Genomic DNA, 19,289 nt, shown 5'->3' on the forward strand with positions numbered 1-19,289 from the left:
CCTAAAAGATGAGAGCTGCTCTACAATGTTATAAGCTTTAGTTCTTGGCAGATATATTCTGGTTCTGTTCCATCTGTTCTTTTTGCAAAATATATTTCCCTGACAATCGACTCACCAACTATAGCTACTTCCTGTGGGATCAAAGATGTTGCAGTAGTGGATGTCTTTGTGTTGTCTGATTTTGGAACATGGGCTTGAGCTTTGGTCTGGGAAGCTGTGTGCTTGAAGAATCCCTCTCTTTTAATCCTTCTAAGCCAACAGCCACATTCTTCAAGCCTTCGTATAATCCCTTCAGAACGCCGAATTTATGCCCGACCTCCTCATGCACTTTTCAGTGAAGAGACACAAAGGCATTCCCTGTGTCTATATCACATTCTTCTAGAGTTGGCTTTGTTAAAAGAGTACAATAATATACATGACATAAGCTTGATTTGTTGGAGAATTGCCTTCTGTAGAGCAGTGTCCATTGATAACCACTCTGTCTTCTCTGACTCAGCCATAGCTTTATCCATAGCAGTAACTATCTCTTGTTGCGCGTCCGTAGCCAGGTGGGCAGGAGCAGCAGTGTGTAGCACACGCTTCTTGATTAGACCGGGGTTCGAGTCCATGACCACCAAATATGGAGGATGCGGAAAGGTCAGGGAATGATCACCGCATATCCCCCGAGCAATATGGCCTTAATTGCTAATGCTCCTAAAAACCAAATAATAAACAACTCTCCCGTAATGCCGCACTACTCCACTTTGTAGAGCAGTATTTTATATGCAACAGTATCAAAAGCTTTCCTGAAATCCAAGTATGTGATATCAAAATTATTTTTCCATCCTTTTTTTTTTTTTGACTGCATCATATTATGCATTTAAATTGGTCAGACAAGGTTGTCCCTTAAAGAACCCATGCTGTGACTGAAGTATAATTGCATTCCTATCTATATGGTCTAACATAATTTATGTTAGACCATATAGATGCCATTATTTTGCCTGAAACAGAAGTCAAGCTAAGAGGGCTGTAAGTACTTCTGAAACCTTTGATCCCCTTTGTGAATTGGGGATACATTCACCAATTTCCAGTCCACAGGAACCTCCCTTAAATCCAAGGATATTCTCATAATCATTGATAAGGGTGTGCTTACTTCCTTTGCTTCCTCCCTTAATATAATCGGATTGATCCCATCCATCTCAGGAGCCTTTTTTATGTTTAACTTTCTCAAACATAAAAAAAATGTTAAACATATACTAACTGTTAGAGTTTGATAAACTTCTGCCGCCCCACCCTAACAAATTCTTCATGTGTGAATGTATACGCAATATACCTATTTAGCCTTCAGTTCTGCAAATTGTAGAATCTGAAGACTAGGCTCCTGCAAAGATGTCTGAATGAGGTTAAGACTCTGAATAGATTAAGTTCAATGCTGACGGAATCCATCCTCTTTCTACACACATCAAGGGGCATAATTTCAAGCTGAGAAACCATGGTTGCAGGATCGATGTGTGTGGGAAATGTGGAAACTGCCTTTAGCCAGCAGCTGGTGAATTGTTGAACAAACTCCTGTCTGGTGTTGTAGAGGTGGGTAGCTGAATAAATCAGAGCAAATGTCAGTTTCCTATTTAACTCTTCAAATGCTGACTGTTGGCTCTATCTATCTCATCATGGCCTGGAATAAATTTTCTGTAGAAATTTAACATACTAAGAAAGCTTTGTACTTGTTTAATATTGATGATGATACAGAATTGCATCAACATTCTTTTGTATGTTGATGAATGCCCTTCCAATCTAACATATGACCTAAATACATGGCTCTACTTAGGAACAGATCGCACTTTGAACACTTCAGATGTATATGTATTTTAGCTAACCTCCTCATTACTTTACCCACTAACCTTCTGTGCTGTTCACAGTCCTCTGAATATATTAAGATGTCATCATCTTGATTCGTGACTCCTTTTCTAAGCAGGCTGTCTCCATTGCCATATTCATCAAGTTTTGACAAGTTTGCAGAATTTCTGATCTCTTGTTGAAACTGCAGAACTGAAAACATTGCCAATTAGTGGAAAATGCAAAATATTTCTTGTCTTCTGGTTGCTATGGTATCTGATGAGAGCCTAATTTTAAATCAAGCTTTTGTAATTATTTTGCACTCTGCACATATTGCAACATATCTGCACTGTTTAGCAGAAACTCAGTGGCTCCATTACTTTGTTAACAGCCATTTTTACGGCTCTGGAAAATAGAGAAGTTTTTTCTGTTTTATTAACTTAAATTGGCTTAAATTGGCATATTAACTTATTTTCTAGAGTAGCTTTATATTCCTAGTTACGATACCTAGTTTAAATTTTAACTTAGATAAAGATTTTCTTAGTATCGGTAAGGGTATCCAATCCACGTGTTTTACAAATTTTGCAGATCTGGCGAACGGGAAGTTTTTTAGCTATATTTAGCCACTTTATTGACTAATTGTTAAATTATTTGCTATATGTAGCTTATAGACCTAATCAAGATCCTTTATGCATTTAAATTGGTCAGACATCCTTGGTTTATTCTGAATTGAGACAGCGAGATTTTGGAAGTGTCCGTAGAATTACTGTTCATAACTTGCCGCCATTGTTATACAATACAATATTATATCCTGAACTAGATAGCATTAGTATAGTATAGTATATAATATTATCAATTAATCAGTAAATTTTAACAATCTTGTTAAACTTCATTGTCAATTAAATTGTACTTTTTAACTAAATACATATAACAACTTAGATTTTACAAATGTAACATAATTAATTAATACATAACTTGATATGGAAGTTATGTAACGGAACTCGAAGATAATACTCCATACTGAAAAAAAATATATATATAGATATATAGCATTACAACTGCATTGGGATACAAGTTTAGGGTTATAATTTTGTACTGAAATTGAATCAAAATCACAACTCAGACCAGAGCAGCAAAACAAAAGGCTCAAGCTAAATGGAGCGCTGTGGATCAGGAGAGAACTGAGGGAGGCAGTTGACCTCTGAATCACAGCCTTTTAAAATGCACTGCTTGCTTGATGTTTGTGGAGCGATCAGGTACGGGACATGATATTGCCAAGGGGGATGCCTTTGTGAGTGCGCGTGATGTAAGGAGTGTGAGGAAATCAGGCGACAACTCAGCGTTGTTATGGGCCTATATGAGAGCTTGAAGGACAGGGTGGATGCCCTCGAAGCATCTAAATTGAGGGGCCGATCAAGCTCTCAGCTGCCCACATCAACGCCAGAGCTTGCACTTGATCATCATGCAACACAGCTGCAACAACCAAGGCAGAATGCGCTGGTCCCACAGGAACTAGTAGTGGTTCGTGACTCTATTGTCATGGAAACGGGGAGCATGCTTTGTAAAAAGGATAGGTGGAACAGGACCAGGGTATGTCTGCCAGGGGCAAAGGTTGATGACGTTGTAGAGCAGATATCATCTTTTAAGGGCACAAAAGGTGATGATGATGTGGTACACTAATGTGGTACACTAATGATATGGTACAAATTCAACCCTAATGATGTGGTACACTAATGATATTAAGAGTAGGAGACCGGCGGAATTACTTAACAAGTACAGGTCACTGTTGAAAAAAAGCCGTGAATTAGGGTTGAATTTGAAAGTGTCTGCAATTCTGCCAGGACACGATAGGAGGGAGTATATGATGAGAGCCTTGTCGATTAATTCGACCCTGGAAAGATTGTGCAAGGCTCAACAGGTAGATTTTTTTCAGCCTGGTCTGTACTTGTTAACAGGAGAGACTGCTTCTACAGGGATGGGATAAACTTAAATAGGAAGGGTGCAAGAATATTTGCTGATGCTATCGAGGCACTGTTAGGTGGATCGGAAAACTGCTAGCTTGGGAGGGATTCAAGGACTAATAGATTAGCAGAAGCACTGGCACAAGTGAAAGCGATTCTTGCACTGCTTCTATTGAAATGAGCAGTAGCCTGGAAAATAAGATGCAGAGTATTTCAGAAACATTGCGGTACAAGTAAACACATGGGTTGTGTTAGGGTAGCCAAGAATAGGAACAGGTGCATGTATACTTGCATATACACCAAGGAGTTTGGTAAATAAATTTGATGAATTTGAGGTAATGCTGAAAACATCAAAGGGAGATATTGTTGGAATATCAGAGACATGATGTCACATAGATATCAGAATGCAGAACTGGAATTTGGAGAGTACAATGTGTACAGGAAAGATAGACAGGATAGGAAGGGAGGAGGGGTTATGCTATTAGTTAAGAAACGCATAAAATCCAAGGAAGTGAAGCCAGTCGACATCGCTGGACAATGCAGTGTTGAGTTAGTTTGGTGTGACAAAAGCATTGAGGGATCAAAATTGAGAGTAGGAGTGTGTTATAGGCCTTATGTCTCTGATGAGTATAATAAGAAACTGTACAGGGAAATAGAGTGGGCCAGTAAATCAGAGAGTCTTATAATGGGGGATTTTAATTTTCCAGATATTGACCGGAATTTGTGGGTTGGAACTCTTGAACTGATTATCAGTGACGATTCTTCATGCATTAAGAATCTGCAGATAAAGGAACCACTAGGTGACAGTGATCACAGTCTGCTGAAGTGGGATTTACTCAAAGAGGTAACTACCATCAGGGGTAAAGGGAAGGGTTTTTACTTTCGTAAAGGTGACTGCGATGGTCTGAGATAGTATTTAAATTCTATTGTTGTATTTAAATTCTGCTGTTGGTAACATCATCAGATGTTACCAACAGCAAATTCAAAATGGGAAGCATTCAAAGAATTTATCTTGGAAGCTACTAGGCTTTACATACCAACTAAGAAATATTGTTCAAGGTTTAGGCCTAAATGGATGTCAGATGAACTAATGAGACATATGGCAGAAAAGAAAAATGCATGGGATACATATAAATTAATGGGTGACATGGAGGCCTATGATAGATATAAATTGGTCTGTAACCAAGTCACAAAGGAGATTAGCCAGGCAAAGGCAGATTATGGGAATCTTTGGCAAAGGATGTAAAGAAAAACAGCAAAGAGTTCTTTACCTATGTAAACTCTAGACGGAAAGGGAAGAATCAGATTGGTCCACTGCATATTGAGGGTTCAACTGGTGATGATCCTGCTCAGGTGGGTAATAAACTAAATGAGTATTTTACATCTACATTCACACATGAGGAGTTATTCAGGGGGGGGGGGGGGAATGCCAGTGGTGAGTTAAACTCTGGCAGTGAGCCAGATGATTTTTTAATAACTGAGAAGAAAGTGGAGGAGAAATTGTTGAAGATAAACATACAAAAGGCACACAGGGTGGATGGGATCTATCCAGTTATAATAAAGGGGGCAGCAAAGGAAGCCATAATTATGAGAGCTTCTTTGGACCCATGGACTGGAGATGTAGGCGCCTCAGTAGCCAGGTGGGAAGGAGCAGCATTGCGTAGCACACGCTTCTTGATTAGACCGGGGTTCGAGCCCATCACCACCAAATACGGAGGATGCGGAAAGGTCCGGGAATGACCACCGCATATCCCGGAGCAATATGGCCTTAGTTGCTAATGCCCCTAAAAAAAAAAAAAAAAAAAAAAAAAACGAAAACAAACAAACTGGAGATGTGAAAATGTGACCCCAATTCACAAACGAGGATCAAAGGGCGACACAAGTAATTATATGCTTGTTAGTTTAACTTCTGTTCTAGGGAAATTAATGAAGGCACTGGTTAAAGAAGCACTGCAGGATCATCTAGACAAGACTTCAGTTATAGCTTGGATACAGCATGGTTTTGTTAAGGGAAAGTCTTGTCTGACCAGTTTGATTGGATACTATGATGTGGTCACAAAGGAACTGGATGCAGGGAATAACTTTGATATCTTATATTTGGATCTTAGAAAGGCTTTTGATACTGTTGCACATGGAAGACTGCTGAACAAATTGGAGCAGTGTGGCATTGCAGGCAAAGTGCTGCTATGGATAAAGGATGGTTTAATGGGAGAAGACAGAGAGTGGTAATCAGTGGACACTGCTCATCGTGGACTAATGTTATTAGTGGAGTCCCTCAGGGTTCATTGTTGGGTCAATTGTTGTTTTCTGTATTGATAAATGATATTGATGAGGTATATCAAGCTGATGTCCAAGTTTGCAGACGATACGAAGGTTGGCCGGGTTGTTAAGGACACTAATGACAGTACACTGCTGCAACAGGATCTAGAAAAGTTGAGCAGATGGGCTGAGAGGTGGCAAATTGTTTGTTTGTTTGTCATTTGGTTTTTAGGAGCATTAGCAACTAAGTCCATATTGCTCCGGGAATATGCGGTGGTCATCCCTGACCTTTCCGCAACCTCCATATTTGGTGGTGACGGGCTTGAACCCCAGTCTATTCAAGAAGCGTGTGTTACTCACTGCTGCTCCTTCCCACCTGGCTACAGAGGCGCCTAGGTGGCAAATGAAGTTTAACATTGACAAATAGTACTAAGTAAAGTACTACATATGGGAAGCAGTAATCCCAGGGTAACGTATCAATTCTGTGGTACTAAACTGACAGTGGTAGAGAACGGAAAGGATGTGGAGGTAATTGTGCAGGCAGATATGAAGTTTTCTGACAGTGCAGATGGTCTGCATGAGTAGCTCATGGTGTCTTGTCAATCATACACAGGAATTTTTCAAGCAGGGATAAGGAAGTGATTATCCCCTTGTATAAGGCAATGGTCAGGCCACACCTTGAGTACTGTATACAGGTCTGGAGGCTCATTTTAAGAAGGATGTAGAGCTGTTTGAAGTACAGAGAAGAGAAAAAGATTAGTGAATGGAACAACTGCTCTTTTGAAGAAAGGCTTAAATTTTGTAAATTACTGTGTCTGGAGACAAGGCACCTGCGAGGTGATCTGATTGAGGTGTATAAAGCCTTGAATGGTTTGTGCATGCTCAGTGCTGATGGGATTCTTCCTCTTGCCCAGAATAATCACCTGAGAGGGCATAAATTCAAATTGAGGAAAGACAATTGTAGGATAGATGTTCGGATGTTTGCCTTTAGCCAGGGGGTAGTTGATTGGTGGAACAGACTTCCACCTTTTGTTGTGGATGCTGATGGCCTAAATAAATTATGGTTGAGCTGGACAGGTATTTGGAACGAACAGAGGGGTAAAATGGGAGCAGTTTTTTTTTTTTTTTTTTTTTTGGCTGATGCTGCATAAGCTTGCTTTCTTGCATCATATGCCTCTACTAATGATAAATGAAAATTTCAAAAGTAAAAAACAAATACAAAAAATTTAAAAAATCAGAAAAGAAAAAAAACAAAAACAAAACTCCAAAATAATATAAAAAATGCTGTTCAGAAAAATCATAGAAATTCCCATGCAGGATCGATTACATATTCTTATGTGCCTGCCCTTTTTGTTTGTTGGTCAACAGCAGAACGATGAGACCGCAACCAAGTTCAGACATAAAAATTTGAATTCCATAATTCTAATGGTGGACCATTTAGTTTAAAATACAACAAACATTTAGAAAAATGTACTGGAAGGTCGTTCTGGTACATTCTGGCCCGAATACACCACTAGCTACAGGATCCAGTAAAATTTGTTCCAAGAAGAGTCATGCCCATTGTTGACCACTCTGATTTCTCCCACTCAACTCCCTTTATCTGTAACAGTCAGTAACTTATGCTTGAATCCACTCTGGTGATAGCTGCATGGAGCCACACAACTAAATCTTTCAATTTTTAAAGTAATTTAACTTTGTAATCCCTCAGATCAACTGATATATATCCAGTTGATTTAGATCACATTATCTGAATGGCCAGGCTATAAGACTGGCATGGCTTATCCGCCTCCCATGAAACAGAGTATAAAAGTGATAATGGACAGTAGGTACTTATCTACTCCTCAGTTCAAATAACTGGGATAAATAAGGACCTAAGCTTTGAATAAGCTCAAAGGATACTGGCTTATTCAAAGTGGCACGTGCAGATTTAAGCCTTCCCAATAATTTCATATTGTTGTAATTCTGAATTCCCTCTTATATGAGGCTTACTTTGGTCAATGGTGATTTGTGGCTCACATCTTGGATACTTAAAAAGTCATATGAATACAAACTGTTTCTTGATCTCATAATGTAGTGAAGAGAGGTATGGTTCACTCCTAACCATTGAGCTAGTATGTTTGCTAGTTGTTTTGTTGGATGCCACTTCCAGAACAGCTTCTTCAACAGCAGAAGTTTCTTAGTTTCCAAGCACTGCAATTTGCGGAACGTCTATTGTGGTGAGAGTATCCTTTTGTGTTCCTGACTAATCTTACTCTTCTCTGCACCTGTTTCAACAGATACACATCCTTTCCAAAACGATACCTCCAGCCTTTTATGCAATGCTTAATGTGACCTAACCATTACCTTTTACAATGGGACAATCACATCCCTGTCCCTGATAGCAAAATTCCTGTATATCATTGACAGAAATCCATGAGCTGTCCTAGTAGTTCATTTAAATAACTCTGAAATTTTCATGGTGTATTTTTTATTTTTTTTTTTATTTAATAAAACCCTAAACACAAGAGGTATTAGAACCTATAGTACCTATAGGTGCTATAGGCTCCAACCCAAGCACCTATAGTGCTTGGGTTGGAGATGGAGAAGACGAGAAAAGATATTTGTTGACATTACACTTGAACTTCTGTAGACTGTAAATTTCAGGAAAAACATGAAGGAAGGTTGTTTCAGAAAATGGCAGTTGAATGAATAAACGAGGAAGATGAAAAGTTGGTTCTGTGAGTTTGAAGTTGGACAGTAAATGGATGTTGGCTGGTGGAGACACGTGTTGAAAGAGAGAGCGGGAATTATAGAAGCCAATTCAGAAGAACAGTGCCCATGGAAGTATATGTAGAAAAGGCAATCAACAGAAACAGTACGTCTATGAGACGTACTGTTTCTGCTGTACTATGAGTGGAGAGACTCTGTTAGAGATGAGTCATTAATTGACCTAACTGCCCTCTTCTGAATGGAATCAAGCAGAATCTAGAAGAGTGGTTTTGGGTATACTGCCCGAGATGTGGGAACAATATTCCATGGTATGGCTGATTTGCGATTTGTACAGAGTGAACAGTTGTTTGGAAGAAAAGTAACGCTGAGAGAGAAAGAGAAAATCAAGTTTTTTAGATACAGAGGAAGCAATATTTTAATGTGCTTGTGCCAAGAGAGATTAGAAGTCAGGGTAATCCCCAAAAGAGATATATCAACTTGCCTAGAAATCGGAGTGTCACCAAAGATAAGCATAGGAGCAGAAGAATCCTGCCAATGAACCACCTTTAACCCTTAGGAGACAACAACTCACATTGAATTATACATTTAAAATAAAATCTATGCATGGACACCCTACTTGGGAGACCCTCTTTGATCCACATTGCAGAAACATATACTAGAATCACCAACAAGCAAATCGACCCCTGGGAATTATAATGCAGGACATTTTAGCAGAACATAACTTTAATATAGACAGAGTAGCACAAATGACAGTTCACACTCCTCCACCATGGAATTTGCATATCCCAATATGTGACTTCTCCTCTCAAAAATGGAATAAAAAAGCGATACCTGCAACAATCTTCCAACAGTTACATGCAGCGCACAGAATTCAATTTCCTGACTATATTCCAATATACACAGATGGTTCAAAAACAGACACTTTTGTGGGAGCAGCAGCTGTATTCCCAGATATTACTTTAATGCAACAGCTACCGAAAGAGTGCAGTGTATACACAGCAGAACTATACGCAATAAAAATAACCTTAACTCATGTACAAGACTCATGTACACTGACCAGGCTAAGAATCGGGCATACCCATATTATGCACTCATTTTTGTTGCGAGCAGAGGAACCACCATGATGCCAGACTTGTGACAATATGAAATCAGTTAAACACATATTAATAGACTGTCCTACATATGCAAATGAATGCAAACAAGCCTTCGAAGATATTTATAGGCAAATATGGCAAATACTGACTGCACAGAAATAAACAGGATACACTTTTCTGCTGGATCCCAGGACATTCAGGGATTGCTGGAAATGAAGCAGCAGACAAGTCAGCAAAAGAAGCCATACAGATCGGAGAAGATATATCAGTGCCGTATTCCGATTAAGCCTGCAATATAGCGTACTTGTCAGTTGCAATGGCAAGAAACTTGGAATCAGTAAACTGTAAACAAATTATACCAAATAAAGCCGAATATTGAAAACTGGATTTCTAGCACGCGAAGGTCGAGAAAAGAAGAAACAGCACTGACCAGGCTAAGAATCGGGCATACCCATATTATGCACTCATTTTTGTTGTGAGCAGAGGAACCACCATGATGCCAGACTTGTGACAATATCAAATCAGTTAAACACATATTAATAGACTGTCTTACATATGCAAATGAACGCAAAAAAGCCTTCGAAGACATTTATAGGACACATGACACCATTACCCTAACAGACCTCTTGAAAAATAGAGATGACTTCACAGATGTTTTCAACTTCCTTAAAGCTATTAATTTATACCACCTCCTCTAAAGAAGTGAATACAAGCAATAGACTAACACAATGATGTATGAATCAGGTTAAAAGGAACAATTGAAATCCAAAGTAAACACCTCTGAAGCATATCACACCATATGAACTGGCACATTATGACTTGGGTAGTCCATGCACCTCTAAACCAATATAAACAAACAAACAAAGCAGAAGAATCCTTTTTGCAAGATATAAGACAAGACTGAGTTTTGTCTTATATCTCGCAAATAGTTGTCTTTGCCCCACTGTAGAATTACCTAATCAACTAAGTTGTCTTTGCCCCACTGTAGAATTACCTGGAGATCAGCATTTAAGGAATTGCTAGTGGATATTCGAGAAGTTGAAGCTGATTAAGCAGGGCAAGGTTTCTCAAAATGGAAAGTGGAATGCATTGTGCTATCATTGGCAAAACTATGAATAGGATTTCCAGTCAATGGAAGAAGGTCATTAATATACAAGAGGAAAAGTGTGGGAGAAAGAACTGAACCTTGGGGGACACCAGCATTAGTGGAAAAGTTAGAAGACAGAGAGCCATCTACCATTATCCTCAGTGAGTGATTAGAGAGAAAACTGGATAACCAATTACAAAAAACAGTTGGCAAACCATAAGATGAAAGCTTGTTTAGAAAACTTTTATGTGAAACACGATCGAAAGCCTTTGAGATGTGCATGTATCTATGCAACTGCATGTTGCATAGATACGTGCTTCCAAACTGCCTTTTCAATGGATATCTCTCAGCCATCTTTTTTATGACATCTTTTATTTAGATCTTTTATTGTGAATAACTCATTCCAAAAGCATCGGATCAAAAAAAAACTGTTCAAGATATTTTCAGTTTATTTTTGGTCAAGGAATCATTTCCAGTGCTGATTATGCATCATTAACTACATTTGCTGCTTCTGTATACAAAAGCAAATGAACTCCTAAGTTTACCTCAGTTGAAAATCACTATTATACATCAACATAACAAAGATCAATAATATCACTTCTCAACCTTGTGTGGTATATCTCTTGATCCTCAATTGGGCTAAGCTGTATGATGACAGTAAACCTGATGAAAACCATCCTATAGAATTTAGACCTGAGTTCATGCACAGTTGAAACATTAATGGGAACACACATCTTCTAAGATCCTACTACCTCCAGAGACACACCATGGCCTCTTTTTCCTTTTCTTTCACCCTTTTTACTATATCTCTCTATACATTAAAAAGGTCTTCCTCCTGGTGATATTTATTCTACCTTAAGAATGCCGTGTGGTGGGGGGATAGCCAATGGGAGAAGAGGGATGCTGGTCACATGGTACAAGTGGGGAGGGCAATTAGTCACTACAAATGCATAGGTAAATAATTACATAGGCCATTTTCTGGTTAGATATTGATCAATGCTTTTCGACAGGTGTCTGGAATCTGTGACCTTTGATTTGCTAACGTAATAATTAACACAATGCCGCAACCTAGATTAGCAATCACGATTCTGAGAGAAAACGATGCCATCAAGAGTCTACGCTGAAATATAGAGAAATATGCCGAAAGGTTACGAAATAATCAGAGAATAAGTTCAATGACAATGGAGCAAGTGGAAAATCAGTGCAACAGTAGCTAATATGGATGAAGAACAGGCCGAAACTCAGTGAACCGTTAAACAGCTCAGACGTAATGTTAAAATCTTCACAAGATCCTGATAAAGAAGAAACCACTGGAGTATCATATTGCGATTTAGGTGATATGGTAAATGAATATCAACATTGCAACTGATTATATCTTTTCATGGCAAACTCGGAAGAGCCGCACATTTGTGTTGTCACGGAGTGAAGGTATGTTTGCCAATGGCAGATAGATACCTATCCAGATGCTTTCAAGACTGTTATTTGACAATATGAATGCAGGGGTTGGTGAGCGAAGCAAGCATGAGGCAGAGCCCCTTGTTATTATTATTAGTAGTACAGGCAAATGATGCAAAGAAGCAAGTTTATTCAGCATAAGCCCAAAAAAAAAAAAAAAAAAAAACACTCCCCACCTCATCTGCTCATTCTCTCTGATATTTTCCAGCAATGGGCCAAGATGCATTTTATTGAACTATAACCTCTAGTACTTCAACCCTGCGCAGCATCTAGTACTTGAAAGCTGTGCATACCCTGGAAATTCAAATAAATATGCATATATTCCAATAACTCAAAATCATATAAATCTGTGGGTACTGCAATGTTTTTTTTTTTTTTTTTTCAACCCGCTCGGTCACAGTACTCTCTTATTAGAATGCAGTATCAACATTGCAGAATTGTATACAGTTAAACTGGTAAAGTAAAGTGTAAAGTGTGTTAATTGTCTGACAGTACCAGGGGTCTTCCCCATCTCTGCATTGTGTACTCTGTTTTTGTGACACAGAACTCTGTGGAGGACAGAGATTTAAAAAGGGGAGTGGAATGTCGTGTAGTGTTATATTCTGTTGTTTCTCCAACTATTTAGCCGTTGGGCCTCTGTTGGGACCCACCATTGCCCACACTTTGCCATGAGGAGACAGGTCAGGTTCCAGTAAATTATTTAAGTACTCTGGCATGCCCTGCCACCTAATTTCCAAGGATTTCAGTGACAAGGCCTATATCAACTTCCATCTGTCATTGTGGAAGTTGATAGGTTAAATAAATTTAAGGAGGAATTGGACATTTAGAGGGAATGGTTGTGTGAATTTTTTTTTTTTTTTTTGGCTGATGCTACATAAGCTCATATGCTTGGTTTCTTGCATCACATGCCACTATTACTATATATAAAAGGGGGAATGAACACTAGAATTTGGAGAGACTAAAAGAGATTTTCAAGAAAGCAGTTGAATTTAGACGTTGATTAGAATTTGATGGCATTGTTAAGGGGGCCTACACAGTCGGTTTAGTTAGAGTGGGGGACTGAAGATTGGGGGAAACAGGCAGAAGGATAGAGTAGGCATCCCCAAAGAGGTCAGTGGGGATGAGCCCACCAGGTGAAGTATGGGGGAGGAGACAGAGACCTGGCTCCTCCCCCCTGCCTGAGGATGGGGTTTTAAAGGGAATTGGGTTTGAGTACCCAGTTCTGATTGCCAAATGGCGTGTTGTGTCGAATTCAGTAGGATGGTGAGACTGCCCATCCTGCTCCAGGGGTAGGATATGTTCACTGATAGTGGGTATAGGAGGGATAGACATTTACTTCATTCATTCATAATCTGCATTCTATTTTTATACTATTTTCTTTTATTTTATAATAATTGGTATTAGACAGTATTTTCATCATCATTTCATACAAGCTTGTATGAAATGATGATGCATACATATTTCATACATATTGCATTGAAACTTCTTAACTTCAGTTACTGGGCCGTTCTGGTTAACCTATCATTTCCAAACAAGAAATCAGGAAAATAGACTGTAAAGCCCATGACCTTCCCATGCCATAAATTAATTAGAAGCATGCAGGCTGTCTTAACCCAGCAGTGGATCCTCACCCATTGTGAATAGTTTTGGCCAATTAAGCAATCTGTATAAAGTATATTTCTCCCTCTGTTGAAAAATAGGAGCTGTTTAATCCTTTTCCTTGCCAATAACAGGGCAGCAAAAGAATTTTCTATCTCTGGATTTCTTAATCCAAGAAAGAAAGAAAGAAGAATACAACTAAAACTGGAAACTGTTTGATGTCCTGTTTTCACACAGCTACTTAAAAAAAATTTTTTTTTAATTAAATATTTTTTATATGTTATTTCTGTTACCAGCAAAGTGTAGAATCCATGCATTGTATAGAATGCCTGGCAAAGTATGAAATGAACTTTTTTAATTATCATCCTGTGATACCATTATTAAGTGAGTCACAGTTCCGACTTTAATGCATAGGCATACTGGGGGGATAATACTGCACCTCATATCTTGCTGTTAAAATGAATATATACCTGTTATATTCATACTAAATATAATATAAAAAATGTTTTTTTTAACTTTTTTCTTTTTATCTTTTTGTATATTTATACTCTATATTAATTTTGCACCTTGCTCACGTGTATTTTGTATAAAAATATTACAGTAAATTTTTACATCTGCAGTATTCCTATTTTATTTCTCAGATTTGTTTTGCATAAATATGGTTTTGTTTTAACCCATAATATGATCCTCTTTGAATTTTGTAAACAGAGATTTTTACTGTAGTGTACTATTTCCTTAATTGAACTGAACATATTTTTTGTTTGTTTGTTTCAGAAACTGCACTGTCTTCTTTGAGATTTTCCAAGAATAATTTGAACTTTTCAAAAAATATAAGAAATAATTTCTTAAATATATCATTAGCAATCTAAAACTCTTTCTTTTAAATGTGTTTTCTTAAATCATAGACTTCATGATTCTAACCCCTATTCCAGGACTCAAATTTAAAAAATCAAATAAATATTTAAAAAATAAATAATGAAAAATTAATAGTATAAAATAAATCTCTAGTTGAATACTGTTAACACCAATCTTGTGCAGTCTTTGACTTGATCTGATCTTCTTCGGATGACTGCCTGTTATGATCCTGTTCCATGGATAACAGGGCAGGATTTATCAGAACATGATACATTTGGAACACACCTCTTGTCTGGTCTGCCTCCATGGGCCAAGGGCAGAAACCAGTGGGTAGTATGCTTTGCTACCCACTTGGCTAAGAGACTGATCGCAACGTAAACAACACATCCCGAGATTATATTGAACAAATATATCCACAACTGTATTAATAGGTTTTGGTGGGTACAGTATATTCACATACACACAGTGGAGTTGCCATAGTCTGCAGCCCCTTGATGAATTTGCATACCTTAAGGTGTGCTGGTTTTAGTTGTCATGCCATTGAATCCTTAATTGTTCAAGTATCAAAGTGTGTGAAGTTACTAATATATTAAGTCATTTTCAACGTTTATTTGAAATTCTAGAAAATTCTGTTATGACCTATGATTTTGTATGAAGTGATTTCCTTGTCTATGATTTCCATGATTCCAAGGCAAAACTACCCATGCTACCATGCAGTGCCTGAGAAATCACTTCTAGTCACAGAAAATCCAAATTAATTTTTTGAAATTTTGATTTTCTGTATCCTTCTTACTCTGCTCACCTTACATTTTTGATTTTGGGTATACGGAATGATGGTATTTTGATATTTTTCCTCAAATAACTTTAACAATGTCAGGAATATTGTTTAATGATGTGCCTGACATTGTTAAATATAGAATTTACCTTCAGAATTTACTTCTGAAGGTAAATTCTAAATTCTTCCTTCAAGATGAATATTAAGGAATTACTTTCTTATTACTATTGCATTGATTTCTAATAAATTGTATGAGCATTGTTGGCTTGTGAGGTACCATTATAGATGGTACCTCACAAGATGTTAAATGTACATTTTTTTCATATTTATTTAATTTTTAAAGTTATCATTTAATCCAAAAATAAGAAGTATGAATTAATAATCAATTTCAGAATTATTGGAAAATAAAGGGACTGGAATCTTTGATTTGTTGGATGAGGAAAGCAAGCTTCCAAAGCCCAGCCATACTCACTTTACTTCTGTGGTTCATGGTAATAATTCAAAACACTTTCGTTTGGCTGTTCCAAGGAAATCCAAACTTCGTGATCATCGAGAGATACGGGATGATGATGGTTTCTTAATTAGACATTTTGCTGGTGCTGTTTGTTATGAAACAGTAAGTGAATAAAAAAATATGAAAAATAGTGTATTTTTCATATATTTTACTCATTTATTACTCATTTAAAAAGTTACTCATTTATTACTCATTTAAAAAGTTCAAGTTGCATCTTCCCTTCTAGCTGGCATATTTGATTTTTGTTTGAATTTGAGACACCAAAAACAATAAAATTTAAATACCTATTACAATTACATAAATGCAAACTTTAGTAGTCTTCCAATATGATATTCATTTTCCATGTCTATCAGTAATTATTTTTTAACTGGAAATGTTTTTAGCTATAAAATAATTCTTTATAACACCATGACGTTCAGTTAGTATATGTATAATTTTTTTTTTTGGGTAATAAAACTTGTTTAATTAAGTCATAATTAAGTCCGAAGCAGTTTCCACTGCTCTAAACATTTTTTAAAGTTCTTGTAAGGGAAATTCTTTTTCTTGCACTTTACTAGTCCTTCATTAAACTCTGGACTTTTTTCTGCCTCTTCATATGCCCGTTCTTGGTCTAAGTTAAGGAGAGTATCATTATCAAGAGCTTGAGAATATGTGTTGACGCACTGTCAAACTTTAGCCTTTTCTAAAGACTTGAATCCAAGATTGTGTCCAACGTCTTCAGAAACATCCTGAATTTCGGACTCAAAGCCACAGGGATCACTTGCGCAATGAGGCAAAACTTGCTTGCACACTGCTCTCATGTTACTCTCACTAACTTTGAGCCATGCTTCGTTTATGTTTATGATAGCATTTCTGATGTTTTAATTTTTCCAGAATTCAGCCAAAGATTGTGTGCTTCTCCTCTGGTTGTAGCCTTTATTGCTTGAGAAAAATTTTGTCTCAAATAATATGCTTTTAACTTCAGAATGACACCTTGATCCATTGGTTGCAGTAGAGATGTTGTGTTGGGTAGAACAAAATGAATTTTGACATTTTCATTAAAGTCACAAAGTCCATTCGGATGGCCTGGTGCATTATCTAATAACAACAAAGCTTTAAAATTCATGTTGTTCTCTTTGCAGTAACATTCGGCTGTAGGACAAAAGTAAGTTTAAATCACTCTTCAAAGTTTTTGTTTCCCAAACTTTTTTATTTGAATGCCAAACAACTGGCATTCTTCTTTGTCTTCTTTACATAACCTCTAAGTTATGTTACATATAGTCTTCTTTGCATAACCTCTAAGTTATGTTACATATAGTCTTCTTTGCATAACCTCTAAGTGCATGTAGGTTTTCTGCACAATACACAAGCATGGATTTTAATTTAAAATCTCCAGATGCGATGCATTTCCACCCAGCAAAAGTCTCAGATGATCTTTTGATGCCTTGTAACCTGGTTGAATTTCTTCATTTTCTGATAGAAAAGTTTTAGAGGAGATTTTTTTCAAAAGCAAGCCCGTTTCATCAACATTAAAATTTGGTTATCTTTGTATCCACCTTTTTCAATAATTTCCATAAATTCTTTAGGAAATGTTTCGGCAGCGTCTTTGTCTGCACTTGCACTTTCGCCTACAATACAGATATTATGAATCCCCAAGCATTTTTTTTAAAACAAAAGAACCAACCACGACTTACTGAAAATGTTTCATCAGTTGCCCCTTCTCTGTAATTTTCTTCCATTACCTTTTCTTTAAGTGCATAGAAAAACTCGTAGCTTTTGTTTTTGAATTTCCATTTGACTTAATGGGATTCACTTCTGATTGCAATCTTCTATCCGTATCTATAGCAGACTTTCCATATTTACTATTAGAGGTCTTTTCTTTATGATTGTTTTTGTGGCAAAAGAGTTGGTAGTTATTCCATACTCTTGTACTGATTCTTTTCTCTTACAATTCTTCTTATAGATGATTCATTTATTCCTTTGTCTCATGTGAGTTTGGCAAACAAAGTGCCTTCTTCATGGAATTTGATATTTTCGAGTTTCTCTTCTAATTTCAGCCATTTACATTACTTTGGCTTGGTATCAACACACTTTCATTTTTCACTCATAATAAAGGGATCACTGAAGAAAAAAATCACAAAAGGATACACCTGTGCTTAAGAAGAAGCAGCTGATTAGACTACCGCTGGAAGTAAATGATGCCAATACTTATATATACAGTAGTATGTATGCACATGTGCATTTTAGCATTTAGCATTAGCATTAGCATTAGTAGAGGCATATGATGCAAGAAAGCAAGCTTATTCAGCATCAGCCAAAAAAAAAAAAAGCACAACCACTACTCCCATTTCACCCCTCCGTTCGTTCAAAATACCTGTCCAGCTGAGCATTAAATTTGTTTAGGCTATCAACTTCAACAACAAGTGATGGAAGTCTATTCCACAAACCAACTGCCCGCTGGCTAAAGGCAAATTTTTGCACATCTATCCGACATCCGTCCTTCCTCAATTTGAATTTATGCCCTCTCAGGTGATTATTCTGAGAAAGAGGAAGAATCCCATCGGCATTGAGCATGCTCAAGCCATTCAAAGCCTTATACACCTATATCAGATCACCTCGCCGATGCCTAGTCTCCAGACTCTGTAATTTGCAAAACTTAAGCCTTTCTTCGTAAGAGCAACCCTTTGTTCCATTCACTAATCTTGTTGCCCTTCTCTGTACTCGTTCCAGCAGCTCTACATCCTTCTTGAAATGAGGCCTCCAGACCTGTATACAGTACTCAAGGTGTGGCCTGACCAATGCCTTATACAAGGGAATAATCACATCCCTATCCCTGCTAGAAAAATTCCTGTATATTATTGACAAGACACCATGAGCTACTCTTGCAGCTCGTCTGCACTGCTCAGAGAACTTCATATCTGCCTGCACAATTACCCCCAGGTCCTTTTCATTCTCTACCACTGTCAGCATAGTACCACAGAGTTGATACGTTGATCTGGGGTTACTGTTTCCCATATGTAGTACTTTACATTTGTCAATGTTAAACTTCATTTGCCACCTCTCAGCCCATCTGCTCAACCTTTCCAGATCCTGTTGCGGCAGCATAGCATCAGTAGTGTCCTTAACAACCCTGCCAACCTTTGTATCGTCTGCAAACTTGGACATTAAGCTTGATATACCATCATCT

At 37.5% G+C, this 19,289-nt stretch overlaps 1 protein-coding gene across 2 annotated transcripts in view; it reads left to right on the forward strand.

Annotated features, from left to right (window-relative positions):
- Positions 1 to 19,289, forward strand: part of jar (Myosin heavy chain 95F jaguar) — a 633,758-nt gene that overhangs the window by 263,597 nt on the left and 350,872 nt on the right. For both annotated transcript variants that reach the window (XM_090379849.1, XM_090379848.1), the window contains exon 14: positions 16,002 to 16,225. In XM_090379849.1, coding sequence (XP_090235975.1) covers positions 16,002 to 16,225 — 224 coding nt within the window. The remainder of the gene's footprint in view (positions 1 to 16,001; positions 16,226 to 19,289) is intronic.

Source organism: Mastigoproctus giganteus, chromosome 8 (assembly GCF_048544385.1).
Source record: "Mastigoproctus giganteus isolate SK-2022 chromosome 8, ASM4854438v1, whole genome shotgun sequence".
Classification (NCBI taxonomy): Eukaryota; Metazoa; Arthropoda; class Arachnida; order Uropygi; family Thelyphonidae; genus Mastigoproctus; species Mastigoproctus giganteus.